This window comes from Chiloscyllium punctatum, chromosome 20 (assembly GCF_047496795.1).
Source record: "Chiloscyllium punctatum isolate Juve2018m chromosome 20, sChiPun1.3, whole genome shotgun sequence".
Taxonomy (NCBI): Eukaryota; Metazoa; Chordata; class Chondrichthyes; order Orectolobiformes; family Hemiscylliidae; genus Chiloscyllium; species Chiloscyllium punctatum.
Window position 1 is genome coordinate 63,256,325 of NC_092758.1, and position 23,016 is coordinate 63,279,340.

At 38.6% G+C, this 23,016-nt stretch overlaps 1 protein-coding gene across 4 annotated transcripts in view; it reads left to right on the forward strand.

Annotated features, from left to right (window-relative positions):
* cpeb4b (cytoplasmic polyadenylation element binding protein 4b) overlaps positions 1-23,016 on the forward strand; it is a 78,450-nt gene that overhangs the window by 8,465 nt on the left and 46,969 nt on the right. For all 4 annotated transcript variants that reach the window (XM_072591017.1, XM_072591018.1, XM_072591019.1 and 1 more), the window contains one exon: positions 13,305-13,395. In XM_072591017.1, coding sequence (XP_072447118.1) covers positions 13,305-13,395 — 91 coding nt within the window. The remainder of the gene's footprint in view (positions 1-13,304; positions 13,396-23,016) is intronic.

Consider the following 23,016-nt stretch of genomic DNA (forward strand, 5'->3'; position numbering starts at 1 on the left):
TGGTTCTGTTCGCCGAGCTGGGAATTTGTGTTGCGGACATTTCGTCCCCTGTCGAAGTGACATCCTCAGTGCTTGGGAGCCTCCTGTGAAGCGCTTCTGTGATGTTTCCTCCGGCATTTACAGTGGTTTGTCTCTGCCGCTTCCGGTTGTCAGTTCCAGCTGTCCGCTGCAGTGGCCGGTATATTGGGTCCAGATCGATGTGTTTGTTGATAGAATCTGTGGATAAGTGCCATGTCTCTAGGAATTCCCTGGCTGGACATACAGAACAGACAACAAGACGGGGAACCTATCAACAAAGACTGCATACTCAAACTACTCGACCTGTGCCCCTCAACACACTTCACATTCAACAATCAAATATATGAACAAATCAACGGTGCACCTATGGGCTCACCCATCTCTGGACACATAGTAGAAGCTGTAATGCAAAGATTAGAACAAATAGTCTTACTGTAAATTCAACCCAGACTCTGGGTCAGACATGTGGATGACACCTTTGTAATCATTAAAAACACAGAAATAGAAAACACACACCGGATCATCAACACCACACTCACAGGAATCAGATTCACTAGAGAGGAAGAAAACCAACTCCCATTCCTGGACATGATGGTACGGAGAATTCACAAAGGTATACAGGAAAGCCACACACACAGACCAAGTCCTGAACTACGAAAGCAACCACCCCAACACACACACAAAAGTTGCATCAAGAGGGCCACACTGCACTGCAGCACACCTGAACTGCAAAAAGAGGAAGAAGAACACCTCTACAATGTATTCGCCAAAAATGGATACCACCGCAATTTCATCAACAGATGCCTAAGGGAAAGACAACGGCATGAGGACATGCCACAACCCAAAGGACTAGCCATGTTACCATACATCAAGAACATTTCTGAACTGACAGCCAGACTACTACAACCACTAGGACTCATAACAGCACACAATCCAACAGCCACTCTCGGACAACTCACTAGGACAAAAGACCCGATACCCAGCATGAGCAAAACCAACATAGTGTACAAAATCCCATGCAAGGACTGCACAAAACACAACATAGGGCAAACAGGAAGACAGCTAACGATCCGTATCCATGAACACCAACTAGCCACGAAACGACACTACCAGCTATCTTTAGTAGCCACACACATAGATGACAAGCAACATGGGTTCGACTGGGACAACACTACTATTATAGGACAAGCCAAACAGAGAACAGCCAGGGAATTCCTAGAGGCATGGCACTCATCCACAGATTCTATCAACAAACACATCGACCTGGACCCAATATACTGGCCACTGCAGCGGACAGCTGGAACTGACAACCAGAAGCAGAAGAGACAAACCACTTTAAATGCCAGAGGAAAAAAACAGAAGCGCTTCACAGGAGGCTCCCAAGCACTGAGAATGTCACCTAGACAGGGGACGAAACGTCTGCAACACAAATTCCCAGCTCAGCGAACAGAACCACAACAACGAGCACCCGAGCTACAAATCTTCTCACAGACTTTGAACTTTCATTAAGTTGCAGTAGTTAATATGAAGTAGGACAGTTGTTGTCATAACTAAAATGAATTGTGCCGCATAATTTAACCATAAATAAAGTGCACATTTTTAGCAAATTTTTAAATTTTGTTTTGTGAGGTGTAGATTTCGCTGACTAACCAGCATTTATTGTCCATTGCTGGTTGCCCTTGAGAAGATGATGGTAAGCCATTTTCTTGAACTACTGCAGTTCACCTGCTGTGTGTTGACCCACAATGCTGTTTGGAATTTCTAAGATTTAACCCAGTGACAAAGAGGGTACAGCGATATATTTCCAAGTCAGGATGATGAGTGGCTTGGAGGGGAACTTGAAGGTGGTGGTGTTCACATATCTGCTGCCCTGTCCTTCTAGATGGAAGTGGTAGTGGGTTTCTAAGGTGCTGTTTAAGGATCTTCTGAATTTCTGCAATACATCTTGTAGATAGTAGCAGCAATGTGTACTGAGCATCAGTGGTGCAGGGACTAGCTGCTTGTGGAGGTGGTGCCAATCGAGCGGGCTGTTGTGTGTTGAATGGTGTTGGAGTTGCATTCATCCAGGCAAGTGGGACGTATTCTATCACACTCCAGACTTGTGCTTTGTAGATGGTGGTCAGGCTTTGGGGAGTCAGGAGGTGTTTTACTCACTACAATATTCCTAGTCTCTGACTTGCTGTTGTAGCCACTGACAGCTGTTGTGGTGAGTCCAGTTGAGTTTCTGATCAATGATAACCCCAGGCTGTGTTGATAATGGGAAACTCAGATGGTAACACCATTGGATGTCAAGGGGCAGTTGTTAGATTGTCTGTCTGTCTGTCTATTATTGGTGATTGACATAGCCTGTGATTTGTGTGGTGTGAATACTACTTGCCACTTAGCCCAAGCCTGGATATTGTCCAGATCTTGCTACATTTGAACATGGAATGCTTCAGTACCTGAGGAGTCACAATTGGTGGTGAACATTGCGTAGTCATTGGCGAACATGCCCAGTTCTGACCTCAAGATGGAGGGAAGGTGATTGGGCCTCGACCACTATTGTGAGGAATTCCTGCAGAAGATGTCCTGGAGCTGAGGTTACAGATCTCCAACACCCATGGCTATCTTCCTATATGCTAAGTATGACTCCAGTTAGGGAGGGTTTGTCCCCAATACCCATTGATTTCAATTTTGCTCGGGCTTCTTGATGCTATACCGGTTGAATGCAGTCTTGATGTCAAGGCTGTCAAGCTCTGTCCACCTCTGGAATTCAGTTTATTTATCTATGTTTGAGACTTTAATGAGGTCAGGAGCTGAGTGGCCCTTGCAGGACCCAAACTGGGCATCGCTGAGAAGAGCTGCTTAGAAGCACTGTTAATGACTCCTTCCATCACTTTACTAATGAACAAGAATAGACTGACTGGTCGTAATTGGCCAGGTTGGATTTGTCCAGCTTTTTATGTATGTGATCTACCTGGGTAATTTTCCAGATTGCTGGGTAGATGCCAGTGTTGAAGCTGTACTGGAAGAGCTTGGCTGTAGGAGCGGCACGTTTTGAAGTGAAAGCCTTCAGTACTATTGCCGGAAAGTTGTTAGAGCTCGTTGCCTTAACAGTTTCCAGAATCTCCAACCATTTCGTGATATCATGTGCAGTGAAACAAATTGGCTGAAGACTGGTCTCTGTAATGCTGGGGACCACTGAAGGAGGCTGAGATGGATCATCCACTCGACACTTCTGGCTGAGCATTGCTGCGAAAGTTCCAGCCCTATCTTTTGCACTGATGTGCTGGGCTCTTCCATCATTGAGGTTGGGGATATTTGTGGAGCCTCTTCCTCCCGTGAGTTTGTTTAATTGTCTACCACCATTCACGACTGTTTGTTTGTGGCAGGACTGCAGAGCTTCGATCTGATCCGTTGATTGTGGGATCACTTAGCTCTGTTCACCACTTGCTGCTTATGCTGTTTGGCGTGCAAATAACCTGTTTGGTAGCTTCACCAGGTTGACACCTCTTCAGGTGTGCCTGGTGCTGCTCTTGTCATGATCATCTACACTCTCCATTGAATTAGATTTGATCCCATGGCTTGATGGCAGTGGTTGAATGGGGGATATGACAGGCCATGTTACAGGTTGTGCTGGAGAATAGTTCTGCTGTTGGTGGCCTGGAGCAGCTCATTGATACTCGATCTTGAATTCCAAACCTGGTTCAAAGTCTGTCCCATTCAGCATGGTGATAGTGCCCCATAACAGGATAGAAGTTACTTTCAGTGTGAAGGCAGGACGTGGTCACTCTTACTGATACGGTCATGGACAGATGATCTCCAGGCTCTAGATTGGTAAGGATGAGGTCAAGTATGTTTTCCCCTCCCCATCTACTACAGACCTTGTCTGGCAGCTGCGTTCTTTAGGCCCTGATCAGCTCAATTAATAGTACTACTGCCGAGCCACTTGGACGTTGAAATCCCCCACCAGACTATTTTGTGCCATGCTGGCCTTATGTGGGTGTTGACTTTGCCATTTCGGTGAAGGTTCAATAGAACTGAATCCGAAATGAGTGATTAAACACCTAATATGATACTTTTAAAATTTAGTATAAAAGACGACTCCAGTTTTGTAATAGTTAACAAAAGAATTTTCTCTTGGTAAATTAGTGCTGTGAGATTATCGATTCTCTGGAAAGGCAAAAGTTAGAATTCTTTGCCCAGAGGGTTTAGAATGTAGAATCCTTTTACCATCTACATACTGTGATACACACTTGAAGGAATTTGGATAATTATTTGGAATGGAAATTTGTAGTTGATACAGGAAAGAGAAATATGATTAAAATAGATACCATACCATTTGATGGAATTGTCACAGACATGGCCTCAATGATGTCCTTCAGTGCCATATTTTCTATGACCCTCTGCTAGCAGTCCAACAAAAATTTGATGACTTGAGTCATTCGTTTCATGCATTGGTCAGATACATTGCTATCAAAGTTGTGATGGGCTGAGAGCATCCTTGGAGTCTGTAAGACACTAATGTCATAGTGGAAGAAACAAAAATTGCAGAGAGCACAACATATTTAATTCTTAAATATGTTACAATATACCCCGCTAAGCTGTGTTTTCCTAATAGATTTTATGCATCATACACTTCTCGTTGGTTGAGTAATGAATTCTGTCAATAGCTGCAAATGTTATCATTAAATCATTTAGGTTTTCTTAACTGGAGAGCAATTCTCAAGTTGTTCTTTTATTGCAAATATTAATCATAGTTCAGTGTAGTTGTAGTCTTCTCGCTTGAGTGAGAAGGTCATGAGTTCAGCTCCGAATTGAGCACAAAATCTCGGCATCCAAACTGTTGTAGTGCTGAGAGAATGCAATGTTTGTATTATCATCTTTTAGATCAGATGTCCAAGTAGGCCAGGCTTTGATTTCAAGTGTCCTTAAAAGATATTCTGGTGTTTTGTTTTAAATATAAGAACATAAGAAATAGTCCATAAAACCTTTCAACCCACACAGAAAAAGAAAAAGGGAAGTCCTGCCCAGTAATTAAATCGCTATTTTAAAAAAAGAGTTTGTCTGCTTGTTACCGCATTGGCGTTAGTAGGATCTTGCTATGATCAAAATTGGTTGTGAATTTTCATCTCACACTACTGGGCACGATGGGATTTCCTAACTCAATAAAGTGCTATCCAGAAATGCAAGTTCCTTAAATTTTACTTATTACCAATTTGAAGATTCTTCCTATCCGAGTTGGTAAAAGTTCTGTGCTACTATGTCTAAACAGTTTAAGTAACATATCTATCCAAGGCTTAGTTATGCACTGAGTATCTGAAAGGGTTTGTCCATTTCTGTTCTTGTTTTCAGAAAGTTGTTCTTTCAAAATGTTGGTGCAAACATGATTCAGACTCCTGTGCTGTATCATTATGTGGTTTACTTTGAGCAAAAAGCATTCTTAGTTGTTTGGTACAGAACTTGAAAATTCTAAAAAAAAAATGTTTTGTAAAAGCTTTCCATTTGTCAGAACAACTTACAAGAATACCAATTTGAAGCCAGTACCAACATTTATGCTGATAAGAATACTATTTGGCAAGTGGACTCCTGTAAATGTGTTTCTATGATAAATGCATCAATGAATAACAGATAACTGCCAGGCTTTGTTTAAATTTTAAACCAGGCAGGTTGAGTCTAAAGGCATTTTGCAGTGTGGCACGCTTGTGTGCACTGGAAACAATATCAAGAAACTCCTGATTTGGTGCAATATTCAAGCTGACCTTTTAGAAAAGAGAAATCTATATCACAGGGATCATTTGCAAGAATTTGTAATGAACTGCAAAATTTAAGCTACAATGCTTACTTGTATATCAAATTATAGAATTTTAAAGCTGTAATTAGAGTTAAATAACTTGTCTACTATAGACAGAAAACATGGGCTGCGACACCTGTTCAGCTTCATTGGTCAAGGTATTGCCCTTATAAGTCAGTCAACCAGTCTGGTTTAAAACTTGCAACTGTCAATCATCATTCATGAGTGTATTCTCCATAGCATTACCTTTATTAGTCAAAATCCACTTACCAATCAATTTGCATTCTGCTCTCATTGACTGGAAATGTTTTTTCCCCTCAAATTGGTCATCCTTTGAATCGTCCTGATGATGAGTAACTGACAAAGCTTTGACAACTTATCTTGCATCCTGCAAAAAAAAACCCTCTATTCAAACTTACATTCTAAGCACCCAGACTGATTTTTGTCTCGAGTTCCCACATTTCCATAGATTGTTACATGAATATGACACAGCAAATATATAAAATGTGGCAATGTTATTTCACTAGACCAATCATAAGCAATTTAAGAATCTTCTGGGTTTAGATAAAAGTAATCCTAGATAACACCAATAATGCAGGATATGCAGGTAAGTCCAATAGTGTACATAATAATAAAGTAGTCCGTGTACCCTAAGTATGATGTAAGCATATTCCAGTTTTTCAATTTTTAAAAATTTGCTTTTATTTCGCCTTGAATTTTAATCCCATTATTCTCTCCGTCATTAATTTCACCCTTAAAATCTTCCTAAACATAAAATTTTGATTAGAGCTTTAAGCTGTCTGAAAATTCTTCAGTATGATTGGCAGCGTATTCTGCTTGATGACGTCACTGTTTGTCAGGAGATTCTCTTGATTTGGAGCCAGATTCAAACTGATCTTTGGTAAAAGGAAATCCATACCACAGGGATCATTGGATCTTTGTGGGCAGCTTTCTCCAAAGTCAGCAACAATGCCATAATTTGGTACTAACTGAATAATCTAAGCAATGATGTTTACTTGTTTATCTAATATAGTATTTTTAAACTGCTGTTAGAGTTGAATAACTTTGCTGCTAAGTGTTTTAATGATTTAGAGATGCTGGTATTGGACTGGGGTGTACAAAGTTTAAAAATCACACAACACTAGGTTATAGTCCAACAGGTTTACTTGGAAGCACTATTTTTCGGAGAGTTGCTCCTTCATCAGGTGATCTTAGAGAATAAGATTGTAAGACACAGAATTGCAATTTTATTCCCCACAATCACCTGATAAAGGAGCAGCGCTCCGAAAGCTAGTGCTTCCAAATAAACCTGTTGGATTATAACCTGGTGTCGTGATGTTTAAGTGTTTTAATGTATGTATTTGCTATTGAAATAATGTTGAAGAGACTCGTGAAGAAGTTGAGTTAATGCAGTTTTGAACAGTGTGGTCTTGCAAACAACCATTTTTTAAACTACCATGATTTAAATTAAATATTACAGTACTAAGCTTATTTTAACACTGACTTTGTGTTGGAAATTGATTTGTTGCGAAACATTGAATTGTGAAATATCTAAAGTTATACATTTGCAGTTGGATTGCATTTAATGCTAGTTATAAGGTGGTATGTATTGACTCGGTTTTGCACCTCGAGGCATGCCCAAGGATGTTTAGATTCCCCTACAAGAAGTCTTACATTTTGAGGTTTGAGTATCAACAGTGCGTGGAAACAGATACTGTTTGTGTTGTCAATCCATATTTGAAACTCCATATTTGCTTACCATCACCTCATGTGGAAGAGGGTGGAGTGCTCAGTGAATAAAGGAAATGAATTATTTTTAAAGAAAAAGTGCTTGAATGCAAAACTAGGCCAATGTTTTTCCTTGATGTGTAGAGTCATCTTAAATTATAACAATATTATGTGGATGTCCAAGCAGTTCTGAAGTAATTCTAAATTACAAATTTCAGTTTTTGAAAATTTCTTATCCATCTCTTCAAATTTGTGGAATTTACTTGAGCTAGAATAATTGAATACTGCATCTTTAACCTTGTTTCTACACAAGTTTATATAATTCTTCAACCCCTTGATCAGCTACCATTTTGCAAAGGGAGGTGTCTTTAAGATCATAAGCAAAAAAGAACGTGCCTTCACTGGTGAATATTTGTTCAAGTTGAAACTTCAGGGAAAAAAGAAGCCGTTACACGGACTGTGAATCTGTTGAGGATTGTTATGATTTAAATTAACATTTTTCATTTAAGGTTTCTTTCTTTAGTTTTGTTTACAAGACAATACTGTTCAAAAACGCGTAAGTTTAACCTCTTGATATTTGAGTCACTTTAATAGTGTTTCAATAGTAAATACTTTTATTAAAATACTTAGTAATTTTCATAATGCAATTGTTTAAAACAGATATACTTAATGTCATTACTAGGCTTTTTTAACCTATATTTTTAATGACATATAACATGTCTTCCTCACCTAAAAGCATTGCTTCCTCTTGAAGACATTATCTTCTGCTTAGATGAGCTGTGGTAATTATCCTCTAGTACCTTGCTACAGTAGTCATCAGCATTGATCTGGAATTTAAACTGAAATGTGTTCTTAATCTTTATGCTTTAATGTTGTATTTTGCTATCCCTTTGCCCACCAGGCCATTGAGGGGCTCCGTAATGGAAATCTAACTATATTGAAAATTTTCTGAATTGGTCGGTGTTATCCTTATTAAAACCTCCATTATACGGCCAATTTGAATTCTTTATGGTGCAGAGTTGTCTGTCAAGACAGCTTTCTTCCCTATGATTTGTGATGACATTGAAAATGGGTTCCATTAAGCCACTCAATTTCCATTCTGGTAGGTAATGCTGGTTAATGAATAAGAGCCATCCACTTATTTCAATGTTTTACTTGATTCCTGTCCTTTTATCTTAGTATATCCCTTAATTACATTTGAACCTCTTCTCTTATTGAAACTGCTTATTAAGAAGAAGGTGGATAATGAGAATAACTGCAATAATCATCTTGGTGTCCATGGAAACATTGTTTTTCTTTAGAGTTGGACTCCAATATTTGCATTTCCTTTTAAATGTGAACATAAGTCTGTCTGTCTTCATCAATCATGTTAATAAGGTTATATTCCTTTGCACAGTCTCAGTATTTGTAGTTATATACTGAAACTAACCCACATATTAAAGATTTGGCTCTATTTTTGGAGTTCTACTGGTGATACTTGATTCTACTATCAATCATGGTTCATGATTGGTGAATACTATTTCAGAAGCTCCATGCAGATAAGTTTAACGAATTCTGTTATTGTCTTGGAAATTCCCAAGGTTTTTGACTGAATCTTGCACTGATTTTCTGTTTTAATGTATGGTTTCTGACCAAAGCGATGTTCAAGCTGATTGATTTATCTCCAGTTATTTGTTTTAATTGAATTCATGGTGCATCCTCATGCTCTATTTATGCATTTCCCCAGAGTTCTATTCCTTTACAGCATTATAGTGCTTCGTTTGTAACCATAGCCTTGCTTATGTATTATCAAACATAACTATTGGTGCTCAATTTGGACTGTATGCACTATGCTTTCAATCTTCATTCCTAATAAAGTGCAGCAAATGAATATTTGTCTATATCATCCATACTGTTCAACAGAACAATGACTTTTGCCTCCAAACTTGCACAACTAACAGCTACTTTTTTCACAAGAGCCTTGCTGTTGTGTCACTTATGAACTCTTTGCCTTAGTATGCCCTGAAACCTTGCATGTCACCCCTGCATACATCTCTCTCAATTTTTGTCAATGAATTTCATCATCATTCACTCTAAAATTGAAGTTAAAAATTGCTCTTGCTCAAGAGTAAAAAGGTCTTGTTTCTGAATTTTTCTGTCATTTCTTCTCAGCTGAGATTTTACAATACAATACCTTCATTTAGCTCGATTGAGTTTCATTAATTGCTATATCTTAATCTAATTTTTCCTCTCGACCTCCATTCTGGAACTTGTAATTCCCTTAGCTTTCTACAACCTGCACTCTCTTTAGCCTTGCAATTTTAATTTTGCTGATTTCCCCATTTTCCCCCATTAAGTGTGTTCTGCAAGAGTCCTTTGTGCTTCAGTTTCCTTTCTGAATTGCTTTGTCGTTGATTTGGAATAACTTTGCACTCTTTCCCTGAAATTTTGAGTCCAGATGCGAGGCAAGGGTCCCACGTTATTAATGTTCTGCATGAGGAGGGATGCACTGGCTCCCCTTCTTTGTACACACGCTTCCTTGGTCACGCCAAAGTTAAGGATGCCCTCTCTTATGGATCCTTTTCTCCCAGTCAAAAATACATTTTGGAAGGAAATAATAACCAGGTTTTCTTGACTTATCACAAACGATATTTATTACTAAACAAATGAGTAGAAATAGTAATACAACACATTTGTACAGATTCAGTGAGTATCTTTTTTTTTAAACTACGGGCCAGTCTGAGTTTGTGAAAAGCAATTGGTTGGAAGAACATTGTTGGGTTGTTAGTGGGAGCAAAGGAGAAAGTGAGGACTGCAGATGCTGGAAATCAGTCGAAAAGTGTGGTACTGGAAAAGCACAGCCGGTCAGAGAGAGTCCATGTTTTGAGCATAAGCTCTTCATCGGGGATGTGCACATCAGCACTATTCCGATGAAGAGCTTATGCTCAAAAAATCGACACTCCTACTCGGACGCTGCCTGACCGGCCGTGCTTGTCCAGCACGACACTTCTTGACACTGGTAGTGTTGACGTTGGTAATTGATAGGCTTTGAAGTACTTAATTTTGCAGATCGAATGAGAGTCTTTTGTTCTGATTCCTGTTGATGGTGACTGGCTGGTAACACAGTGAGGAAGAAACTTTTCCCTTTGTTCACCCATCTTGCAGCAGTATTTAATGGCTGTTCTCAAAGCTAACCTTCACACTCTGCTCACGAGGGGCATCAGATCAATACCCCTGCATATTCTTGAAAGGAGAAAATGTAAATGTACCTTGCCCAAAAAGCTGTCTATTTTATCAACATGTTGTCATGAACTATTTTGGAAAGTGAGTCAATACTCAAGCCTCACCAATACCGGGCTTGTCACAAGGTTTCAAGATTTAATCAAATTATTCTATTTCCGAATGAACTACTGGTTTATTAGAAAGAAATAAAGTCAATTCTAACCACAAGTAAAGAAAATTAATGATCGACATAGAACTCTGCTTGCTTAAACTCCATCTATTTCCTTAAACGCAACACACATACGCAAACAAATAGAAAACTAAAAATTAGTCTGGGAAGTACTGGGGAAATGGTCCAATAGCACTGGTCTACATCATCCAGGGATGCTTGTTCCAAGTTTTCCAAAATTCCAATCTTTATTTTCAGATTTTCGCAACTTTTTGCTCATGAAACAGAATGGCTGATACATTAATTGTTCAGTTTTTCAGTTGGTTAGAGGCAACAGTTTCCATCATTTTCTGTAAGAGATTAACCATCATTCATTTGTTTCACTGAGGAGAGACAGAGAGATGCTATATCTGGAGTCAATACTGCAACACACTGTGCGTGAGCAAGAACTGTCTAGCTGCCCAGGACCCAGAGTTTTTCCATTGATTCCTGGCATCTGCATCGAGTTCTGATTACATAAATCACTCCACAGTCTGTTTATGGGTGAATTTTATTCTGCGTACGCACGTTGTGCCGTACTATCTTGGATGTCTACCCTCACAGCTTAAAGAAAGCAACATTGTAAACACCACTCAAAATGAGTTCCAGTTGCTTGTTATAGCAGAAGCTCTTTCCACAATTAAAGCAGTTCTTCAATTAAAGGAGTCCTCTTACCATTTTGGACATGATCCAAAATAAAGAAAACCTAAAATCATGCGTTCCAATGTTCACAGTGTTGAGATCCTCAAAAAAATACAATTCAGTTTGTAATTCATTTTCAACTTTGAAAATTTCCTTAACATCTTTAAGTACAATTTTTTTTTCCCCCACGGACAGCCACTGAATTTACATCAGTTATTTTAGCTATATCAGACCTTTTATTTTCTCTCTTGAAAATGAAGGAGCTAAAGTTTGATATGTTGGAAGGTGAACTGAGGTTATGATCCATAGTCATGACTTGGGTAATCGGATTTGTTAAATCAGTAAGGATTACACAGCAACTTTGTTTTAACTCACACCCTAATGAACTGATGCTCTCTCTAAACCAGCAAAAGTTATATAAGACCATAAGACATAGGAGTGGAAGTAAGGCCATTCGGCCCATCGAGTCCACTCCGCCATTCAATCATGGCTGATGCGCATTTCAGCTCCACTTGCCAGCATTCTCCCCGTAGCCCTTAATTCCTCTACACAACAAGAACCTATCAATCTCTGCCTTGAAGACATTTAGCGTCCCGGCTTCCACTGCACTCCGTGGCAATGAATTCCACAGGCCCACCACTCTCTGGCTGAAGAAATGTCTCCGCATTTCCGTTCTGAAATGACCCCCTCTAATTCCAAGGCTGTGTCCACGGGTCCTAGTCTCATCGCCTAACAGAAACAATTTCCTAGCATCCACCTTTTCAAAGCCATGTATTATTTTGTACGTCTCTATTAGATCTCCCCTTAATCTTCTAAACTCCAACGAATACAATCCCAGTATCCTCAGCCGTTCCTCATATGCTAGACCTGTCATTCCAGGGATCATCCGTGTGAATCTCCGCTGGACACGTTCCAGTGCCAGTATGTCCTTCCTGAGGTGTGGGGACCAAAACTGGACACAGTACTCCAAATGGGGCCTAACCAGAGCTTTATAAAGTCTTAGTAGTACATCTTTGCTTTTATATTCCAACCCTCTTGAGATAAGAGACAATTTCAATATACCTGAAATATTGGAAGTTTACTGTCACGATCTCAGTGATGTCAGTTGAGGGTGTGAGTGAGAAGGCTGTGTGCCTCAAGTTTTTTTAAGGTAAAATTACATTATTTGATGATTTATTCTGTAAATAAAGTTTAAAAGTTGTGCATGCTCCCTACATTTCTATTATTATGTGCCTTTACATTATATGGACCACTTGATCAACTGGAACACTCCTAGTCCCAGAAGTGCCGGTTAATTTTTAAAAAAGTTAGCCTTATCTCTGTTGCACAGATTGAGCTGCACTTTGGTCACTAATTATTTGTAAGCAAATATTGTTCTGCTTTCAATAAATATTTAGTAATATTTTAGATTTTTGGGCAGTTGTCAAATTTAATTGAAAATATTGTATTTTTTAAACTTAACAGGTTTCTGTAGTGATGGTGAGGAAGTAACTTCTATTTGTTTATATGTCATCACTTCATCATAGGAATGGTACTAATTGAAAGTCTAATTGAACTTCTTTCAAACTTGCATCATCCACAAAATTCTTTGAATTTTTCATAGAAATTCCAAATCTTATTGAAAAATAAGCCGTGGAGTTCCATCCAATCTTGATAGTCACCATTGTAACTCTAACTGTCATAGTTTGTCTGCTGTAATGAAATAGTCAGCAAATGAATTCTGTTCTTTTCCAGGATCGAAATAGATTATATGATACTTTAAACATGCATTCACTGGAGAGTTCATTAATTGACATCATGAGAGCGGAACAAGACCCATTAAAAGGTAAATGAAATGTTTCATAGCTTTACAATTGTCATTCAACTTAATATATTAGAGAAAATTTTCCTTTTATCCCCTCTGAGTTGGAAAGGGCTGGGTATCTGCCCATGCTGACATGGCTGAAGTTAAAACTTAATTTTTTTGACAGTTACATGAATCCCTTAATAGCTTTTAATGTGATTAACATTTGAATTGGCAGACTTCAATTTGTTTGAAAACTAAATTTGGTAGTGTGTGTGAATCATTTGGATCTTTAGACTAGCTGACGGGTGGATAGTTAGAAGTTAACTATAGTAAAAGATGATTATAGAAACAATAGTAAAAATGTGGGGTAAATTTTCAGGTTGATGCCTAGACACGAGTTCTGTTGATCCATGTTGCGTGTCAGCAGCTTGTTTACATCTGCTTAGTGCTATTGAGCATACCATATTAAGGAACGCCTTCAACAAATTAACAATTTTGCACCTATAAATGTTTGGTTTTGTCATCAGAATCAGGAAGACAGCTGTCACGGTCCAAGATATTTCTATATGGCAACCAGTTAGAATTGTGAATGTGCTGCTGGAGGTTCATATAGATATTTCTTTAATTACTGGCTGTATCACCTGGTGCTGAAATTACCTTGTGAATTAATTGCAAAAGCTCTAAATGTTGTGTCCAAGCTGAGTAAGGAAGTATGGAATAACAGCAATCTGACTGAGAACATTAAACTGCAAGTCCATGACTGCACTGGGCCTCTGTAGAATAATTGTAAAAACGTAGAAGCAGAGTCACAGATGACTGCTGTGGTTACCAGATCATAGGCAAGGTTAATGAGATCCATGTGAAGTAACCAAAGCCAAATCTGCCAGCAGAACATTGGAGGCTTCTTGTTGATTTGCTAATGGGAGTCCTTAATTAACTGCATACTCTGGTTTAAAATCGTCATGCTTCCAAATGACTTGTAAAAGGTATAGCCTTGCTTGTCCCTGTCTATACCAAACCGTCTTTTTTTTTTAAGAAAACAAACTTGTATATTGCAATTTTTTCCTGGTTTGGATAATAAAATTCCTCACCATCTCACTCAAGAGAACCTTGGCCGTAAGCTTCATTATTGAATAAACTGTTTTACTTGAAAGCTGTATGCTTAAAATAATTTGACTGACCAAGACAGTTCTAAAAACCCCTCACGTGGTTCTTACATTGTTTCGTGACAGTCACCTGTTTAATGCATTAATTCATGAGTATAATTTAGGAATGACTATTACACTTTTTGTGGAGATAAAAGCATGTTCCATGTTAGATGCAATAGATTCGGTTGAAATGTTGCAACTGAAAAGTGTCAGACATAAGCTGCTGTGGAGTGGCAGCAGCAGAATTCTATTCAACCAGAATCTGTAACCTCATGGACTAGTAAATCTCGCTTTGCTAAAGGCATCATACCAGGCTGATAACTTCGGTTCTGTGTGGTATGCAGAAGAATATGCCAGAAACAGCACCATGCATAGTCAAACAGTTTGAAACTACAACAGACCACTACATATATGTCAAACAGTGACAGAAATATGTGGTCAACAAGCCAAATGAACTACAGCCAGTGAGTCCGCCCAAGGCTCTGTGTTACTAATGGATCTAGTCACATAAAATTGAGCAATTGAATAATAAAGTGGTGAAACATATCATTGAAGTTGTAGTCAGTCCTGTTCACTGGCATTCGATATGATTCCTAGAAAAAAAACATAGGAGCATACGTGGGCATTGGAATCTTTCAGAACTTCATCGTTCAGTAGGATCATGGCTGATCTTTGTACTCCGAATTCCACACTACCTTCTACTCCTGACATCTTTTGATTCTCTTCCTGAATAATATTCTATCCACTTCTGTTTTAAAAGCATTCACTTCTGAGGCAGAATTCTAAAATCTTCCTATCATCTTGAAGGGAATCTCTCCTTGTCTCTGTTAAAAAGTCAGCCCTAATTTTAAAACTGTACCCTCTAGCTCTAGATTGATCCAGAAGGGCAAACCTGTCTTCCGCATCCACCTTGTCAAGTCCATTCAGAATGTTTATATTTAAATCAACTTACCTCTCGCTCTTCTAAACTCCAGTGGAAACAAGTCCAGCCTATTCAACCTAACTCTAGGCAACCCAATTATTCAAGTTTTCAATGTCAGAAGTCATCTTGCTTTCAACATGCTTAAATCCTTCCTTCAATAAGAAGACCAAAAATGTGTAGGCAATTTTGAGATGTGGTCTCTCAATGTCCTGTACAACTGAAACATAATATTCTTAATTTTGAATTACTCCCTTAATAAAGGGTAACATTCCTTAAGCCATCTTGAATACATGATGTTCCCGCGTGCACCATCGAGAAAAATAAGTGGCTTAAATGCTACAAAGAGCACCTGTACTAGGAGTACTGTTGGAAGGTGGAATTATTATTGAATGTGTTGACAGAAGACCAGAAGTGAAGGTGCATGCCTATGAACAGCTGGTTATCTAAGAGAGGCCAAACTTAATACCCTGCAATTGCAAAGAGATGGACTATTGGAGCATTTCCGGTAAATCTGAGAGATGCTGTAGTCTGCATGAAATCTGGGCAAATGGTTAAGCTGTGATTGTGGACAACATCATAACTAGTAATTACTAAATTGAAGGCCATCATGGAGGGATGCACCACACCACAGAAAATCTTTTAATGTTTAAAGGATAATGTGTAATAGGATGTTTCTTTTAAAGAAAACTGTACCAGAAAGAGTCAGGAAACAATTGACTTTGTTATTAGATCATAATGCAGAGAGTGAGTTCAGGATGCCAGTGAGTGTACTTTCCACGTGGATTTTCAGTAGCTTTTTGTCAAGCTATTGAGGAATATTGTGCTTGAAAAAATATTGTTCCAAACGCTTTGTTACTTTTGGGTAATGTCCTAGGACATCCTTTGAGTGTGGCAGCCCTCTATTTGAAGTCTATGTCTAACACGTCTATTTAGAAATAGTGCATCCTTTCCCATTGGGATGTTGTGTTGATTGTGTTTGTGTCGTGTGCATTGTTTTATTTATTTTTGGCTTAAATGGGAAATATGCATTATTTTGATTTAGTATTGCATCTGCTGATATTACATTTCTTTAAATGAGAAAGCTTGCTTCAGTTTGTGATGATTTAAACCTTGGTATTCCTGTACTCCTACAGGCCTAGGTAAGTACAACTCCAGCAAAACTTGAAGCAAATTGCCATATAGGACAAAGTCTGATGGCACCCCATCTGTAATATAAGGCATTCACTCCATCCATCAGAATAATCACAGCATTGTGTACCATTTACACGATATACTGTGAAATTTGCCAACAGGTAATACCTTCCAAACCCACAACTCTATTATTTAGAACAAAGACATGGGGTTAGAGCATGGGACCGTCGCCAACTGAGAGTTCCTCTCCAAGCCATTGTAACACCTAGGCACTGTAAAAAGAGATTAATTTGCTTTCCTTAATTCACCTGCCCTCTTCATTTGTCACAAGGTTACTTTAGAAGGGATCCCTCTCTTATGTATGCTTTTTTCCAGATCAAGAGGAGCCAATTTAGCTAGGTTTTTGAGTTGACAGAAATGATTTTAATAGTTAAATTATTATGCTACAGATATGCACACAGATTATAAGTAAGAAGTAACTCAAAAAAAAAGTTATGAATCAGTATTGCTTGGTGGTTTGTGATGAGCAGATAGTCTAACAGTCAATTTCAGGGTTCTAGACTTTGCATGTAGCCGAAATCTTTTTTGGCCTGCTTCATTTTGATGGTTAGCTAGGAGCACACAGGGAGGCAGTACTTGTCTTCCTGCTAGCTGGCTTCTTGGTCTCAGCGAGCAAGTCTTTTTTTGTTTAAACCTGCAACAAAGGGTAACTAGTAGTTTGTTCTTCTCTTGTGAACTTTATAGTGCCCTAGTGCTTAAACCCTGGTGAGTACACACACATCTCCATTCATAGTGCACCTTCTCCCACAACTACACTCACCGAGCATAGTTGCAATTGACTTAACCTTTTTTATTTCTACTTGGAGGGGCAAAACTCAAACATAGAAGGGGTGAGGTTTTGATGAGAAGGAGGGAGTGAGTTAATTTGACCCCATTTTCCTCCCTGTTGCCTGCCTTTTTTTTTCTGAAGTTTCCCTGATATTCCTTGACTGATGTAATTTTCCATGGATCCCATACAGTACTTTGCCAATTCACAGCACTGTCACTACTACCCTTACATACAGATGAGGCAGGGACACCATTTCGACTGGGCCAACACATCCATCGTTAGACAAGCCAAACAGAGACATGCACGTGAATTCCTAGAAGCATGGCATTCCAACTGGAACTCTATCAACAAGCACAATGACCTAGATCCCATTTATCACCCCCTGAGAAAAAGTACAGGAAATGAAGTCACCACAGGTAATGGCATCACCAACCCCAGGAAACCTAAACTCACAAATAGAAAACGGGCCATGCCACCAGTGTTTCATCTGGAGGCTCACTGATGGTACTTAGTATGGTGATGAAATGTCTGAAAACGAACTTTGCAGGTCAGCAAGCAAACCTACATCCAGAACCTCAACCTGAGTTAAAATCTTCTCAAAACTCGCTATTGATTACGTCTCATAAACACATGAATTAAGATCAGTGAGCTATGTCCTTCAGATTGAAGGAGAAAGAGGAAAGTTTGATGGACTTAATTGAGTTTATATAAAAGGTTATCAGAATATAAATTCTTGAGCACAAGTATAATATGAAGTAGCGTCTTTTTACTTTTTATAAAGGACTGAACATTTGAAAGAATATGAATAAATGCAGGGAAAGAGATCGAAGTAGTCTTGAAATGCAAAGGCAGCCATAATGGGTCAAGTGACCTAATGTTCTACAAACGTATATGCAATTAGTAGGCTTATTATCTAAGTTGGTTTACTCATGTCGCTCTAAAGAATCATTTAACTCTAATTCATATCTGGCATATGAAGTTTGACCTCTACTGATTGGCCAAGAAAATAAGGTCTCCATCCATAGAAACAAAATGGGAGCACTGTACCCTGTTCCCACTTGATTCCCATAATCTTTGATCCATTTAACCCCTCCTTGAAAACACTTGATGTTTTATTTTCAACCACAGGTTCCCCAGGTTCACCACTTTGTGGGTGAAGAAATTTTTCCTCGTCTGTGGTCTACCCTGTTTCCTTTAAATGTTAACCTCTGGTCTAGACTTTCTGGTTATTGGGAATGTCTTTTCTGCATTTACTCTGTCTAGTCCAATTAGAATTTTATCGGTTCTCCGAGATTGACTTCCATTCTTCTACACTCTAGGGAGGTCACATATAGGCCAGACGAGGTAAGATTTCCTCCCCAAAAGGAAATGAGTGAATTGGATGCATTTATACATTAATCAGCCACTAATGCACTTTTGTTTTCTAACGAGAGAGCAACCCCATGGTCTAACAAGAAGATTGTGCCAACTTTTTGTTTTATAGTCCCAACTCGTGTAGTCTCTTTTCATGCATTAGTCCTACCATCCTAGGAATCTGAATCCAAATCAAGAATAAACTCTTTGTACATAAAGTGAAACTATATCTCCATATGAGTCAGCACATTTTTTAAGAAAGGCAGAAAACATTTGGGGCTCAGTACAGCGAGGAAGAATAATAACTTCAGAGTAGACAATACTTTAGTGTTATAGAAGAAATAGGCCGCTGTACTATTGAAACTTAATTTTCCTTTATATAAATAGGTTGTTGATTTGAAAAGTGTATCATGCCAGCATGCTTTGTTGAATTAACCTGAATTTCTTTGAAGCAACCAATGAATGTTTTGTTCAGAGCTTTCCTTTAATAAGTTGAATCAGTGAGTTTTTTTAATATTTGAACTGGTCTAACTATTACTTCAAGCATCTAACTTTGGAAAATAATTTTGATTTTTTTTCCCTGTACTGTGATCTGAAATCAAACTTATTAAACTTGCTAGTTTAAGATTGAGATTTGAGTAAAATTAGTGGTTTTGTTTTGTTCCTCTTTCTGTTTAAGAATATTTTAGTATATCATATGAACTATTTCTGAATATTCATTTGAAGCATGTTGCTTCATGTGAAATTGAGGTGGAAGACATGGACAGAGGCCAGAGGAGAGAAATATTCCTAAACAATTTGGTCTTCGAATAAGTTTGTGAAAGCATGGACTATCTATTTATTTCTCCACTCTTCTTTTTTTGTTTTTCAAAAATGCTGGTTTCATCACTGTGATTCCATAGACTACAATTGTGTTTTGCTGTACTTCACCCAAGTGATATGGGGGAATTAAGAGCCAGTAGGCTTTTGGGGGTTATATTCTATTAACATTATTGTAGCCAGGCATGTGGTTTTTCTAGCAGGAGTGATCAGATAAGTTGGTAAAATAACTGATATCTTTTTCTCCTGTATGGTCTAATCATACTGCTTTGTTTGCTAGCTTATTTGTTAGTTTAAGTTGGGGACCATCTGTACAGAAATCCCTGAAGTGGTGATACATTCTTGTTTGTATAAGGTTTGTTTCATCCAGCTGATCTTTGAGAGGTATTGTAAGAATATTGATCTGCATTCAATGTGTGGGGCATTGTTTCCTAATAGAAGAGGAGCAGTGCGAGCGATTCCTGTCTGTGTTTATGAAGTGTATAGAACCTACGTACTCAACTGACTACTGGACTGAACCAAAACTTGGGACAGTGTACTCCTAGATGAAAATCCAAAGTTTGTTAGGATGTTTAGGAACAATTTTTTTTATTTTGAAAAAAAGCTGAAAGTTAACTTGTTTGTTGAGAAACGAAATAACAAAATTCCACTTTTTAAAACAGTTCTTGCTGTACATAAATTTGACAGAGCAAGTATTACATGCAGTCTTCAGTAATCTTCTATATGTTACAACTGCCTTCTCAAAGAAGAGTTCCACAATGCATTCTTCACCAAGATAAATGGTATCCATCTGCAAAACTTCCTCAATGCGGTCTTTCCTGCCCGTTGGACTTGATCAACTTCTAAGGTTTATAGTTTTCAACTAGATTCAGTTTCTTGCTGGTGGTTTGGTTTCAAATCTTAATTTAAACCATTGTTTCTTAGTGACTGATCAAATCAACTTGACTTTCCTTTCCAACCAGAGTCTCAAAATACAAGCTTTGATCGTGGATTCCATTTGCAGGGTAACAGGCATTGGATTCAAGATGGGTGCTGCTTTTTCATTGTAATCTGTTCTGTTTGGAAATTGTTGTTAATGAAGCACCCAAGAGTTAGTGGCAAGTAGATTTGTGGTGAATGATGATGGTCCCTGGGCTTTCAATCACTTGGTTTTTTAAATGTGTCATTAAAATTCTGGTTACAAGTAGCCAGATATATTTAACTGGACCAATCTCTCACTGTGGCTTTTAGAGCAAGTCAGAGGGAAGGCAGCAATTGGCAGGTGACTTGCGTCCTGAACATCAGAGATCTGGCATTAATTACATGGGACAAGTCAAGAGTGTGGTGGAGATTATCCACTTGTTTTGCTCGAGTGCAGCTTCAACATGGAAAAACTTGACACTGTCCAAGACACAGCAGCCCTGATTTGCATTGTATGTGCCACTGCCACTTTATTGTGTCAATTGCTGGCTTGCAAAGACTACATTTTGTGCTTTGGAGGAGATGCACAGTGGAAACTTGTTGAGACTTCTGAACAGTACCTTCTAAATCTATGACCCTTATTACCTAGAAGGACAAGGATCACCCAGCAGAGGCACAAAACAGTGCCTTCAACAAAGTACTCCACTCGCTCGCCCCCCACCAAAACGTGATGCCAAAGTCTGACACTGTATTGACTTGAAATATACATGAGTTAAAATCCTGCAACTCACTACCAACAAGCTATATATTTTTTCTTTGAGAAACACACTAGATCCTTTATTTTGCAGGGAGTGACTTGCAGGCCAACTTGTGTGCTACTACTGTGAGAATGTTTAGATTGATATGCAGTTGCACAGTAATAAATTTGTTATCTAAAAGCACTGAAAGAGTATCTTTCCTGCACCAAATGTAACAGTTTAAGGAGGCTTGCCATAATTATTTAGGCTGTTGCCAGCAACATCCAGATCCTGTGAATGGAAAAAAGCAGTTCATATCTGCGATCTCTTACCTGAAGGAACTCCACAATTGTTCTGCGTTGTGTTCATGGCTGAATATAAAAGTAAACTAAATATTTATAGGAATACCTTTTGCAAAAGACTGATCAGGTATAAGAAATTTTAAGTCAAATCCAATGCAGCGTTAAATCCTAATGCAAATATATATCAATTCAGCAATTTATTAACCTGAACCTATGAAACCAGGAGTGTGCCAGTTGAGTTAAATTCCGGATAATCAAGAGGTACGCATAACTGCAGTAAATCCTTGCAAAGTGAAGTTTTGAGACCTCAACATTCCTCAAAAAAAAATCTATGGAGAAGCATGAAAGCACTCCTGAAACCAGTGTAAAAGCACACAGTATGTAATAGAAACATAACGCAGGCGTATACATGTCACCATTGTGTTTTATTTACAGTGGCAGTAAGTAAAGGGGGTGGAGGGAAATGTTAGCTCACCTTCAATGAATGATCATCTGGAACTGCTCCAGTTTCCAAATTAAAATGAACAAGCAACTGTATAGCACCTAATCGAACAATCTAGTTCAGAAACTCTTTCTGTTAGAATGGGCTGCAGAACATTAACTGATGGGAGAGTGGTGACGGACATCCTCAAAAAGTGAGTAGGTCAACACAATTCTATGGAACATTCCATAAAAGATTATCATCAACAAGATTGGCTGTGCTACCGTAAAGAGTTTGCAACACGTTTGCAAAGGATATTCACATGGTTGCACTTTGTGCAGTGCTATTCTGAAGAGTCAGGCCCCATTTGTAGTCAAGAGGAAGTTCTCTCTGGCATCCAAGAGTGTAAAACTTGTAAAAGATGGACGTGGTTTATCATTAAAATGAAGCAAGATTCCAAGTAAGAAAATAAATACTCTGGCATGTTAGATCAGGGTATTTGAGATATATAACTTTTGCCAGTTGATAAGGTGCCAGTTAAAACCAAGTTTGCTGTATTTCATGTTGGTGCTGTTGTGGTAATGTCACCGGGCAAGCAATGCAGAATGTCAAGTTAACTATAGAGATTCGTGAAGTGGAGGTGCTGGTGTTGGATTGGGGCGGACAAATTCAGAAGTCATGTGACATCATGTTATAGACCAGCAGGTTTATTTGAAATCAGAAGCTTTCAGATTGCTGCCCCCAGGTGAAGTCACTTCACTTGGTGAAGGAGCACTGTTCTAAGAGCTTGTGATTTCAAATAAACCCGTTGGACTATAACGTGGTGGTATGTGACTTTTGACGATATTCATGAATGCAAATCTCACTGACAGATAGTGAAATTAAATATTAATTCAAAGAATCGAGCCTAAAGGTGGCTGTGTAACCTCTGTCAGTTGTCATAAATGCCCATAGGCTGTCACTAATGTCCTTGGAAGGAAATATGTCTTCCTTACCTAACTGACGAACAAGTACTCCAGACCCATTTAAGTGATATTTAAATGCATTCTTTGCAATTAAGGATGGACAGTGTATGCTGCCTCAGCCAGCGACATCAGC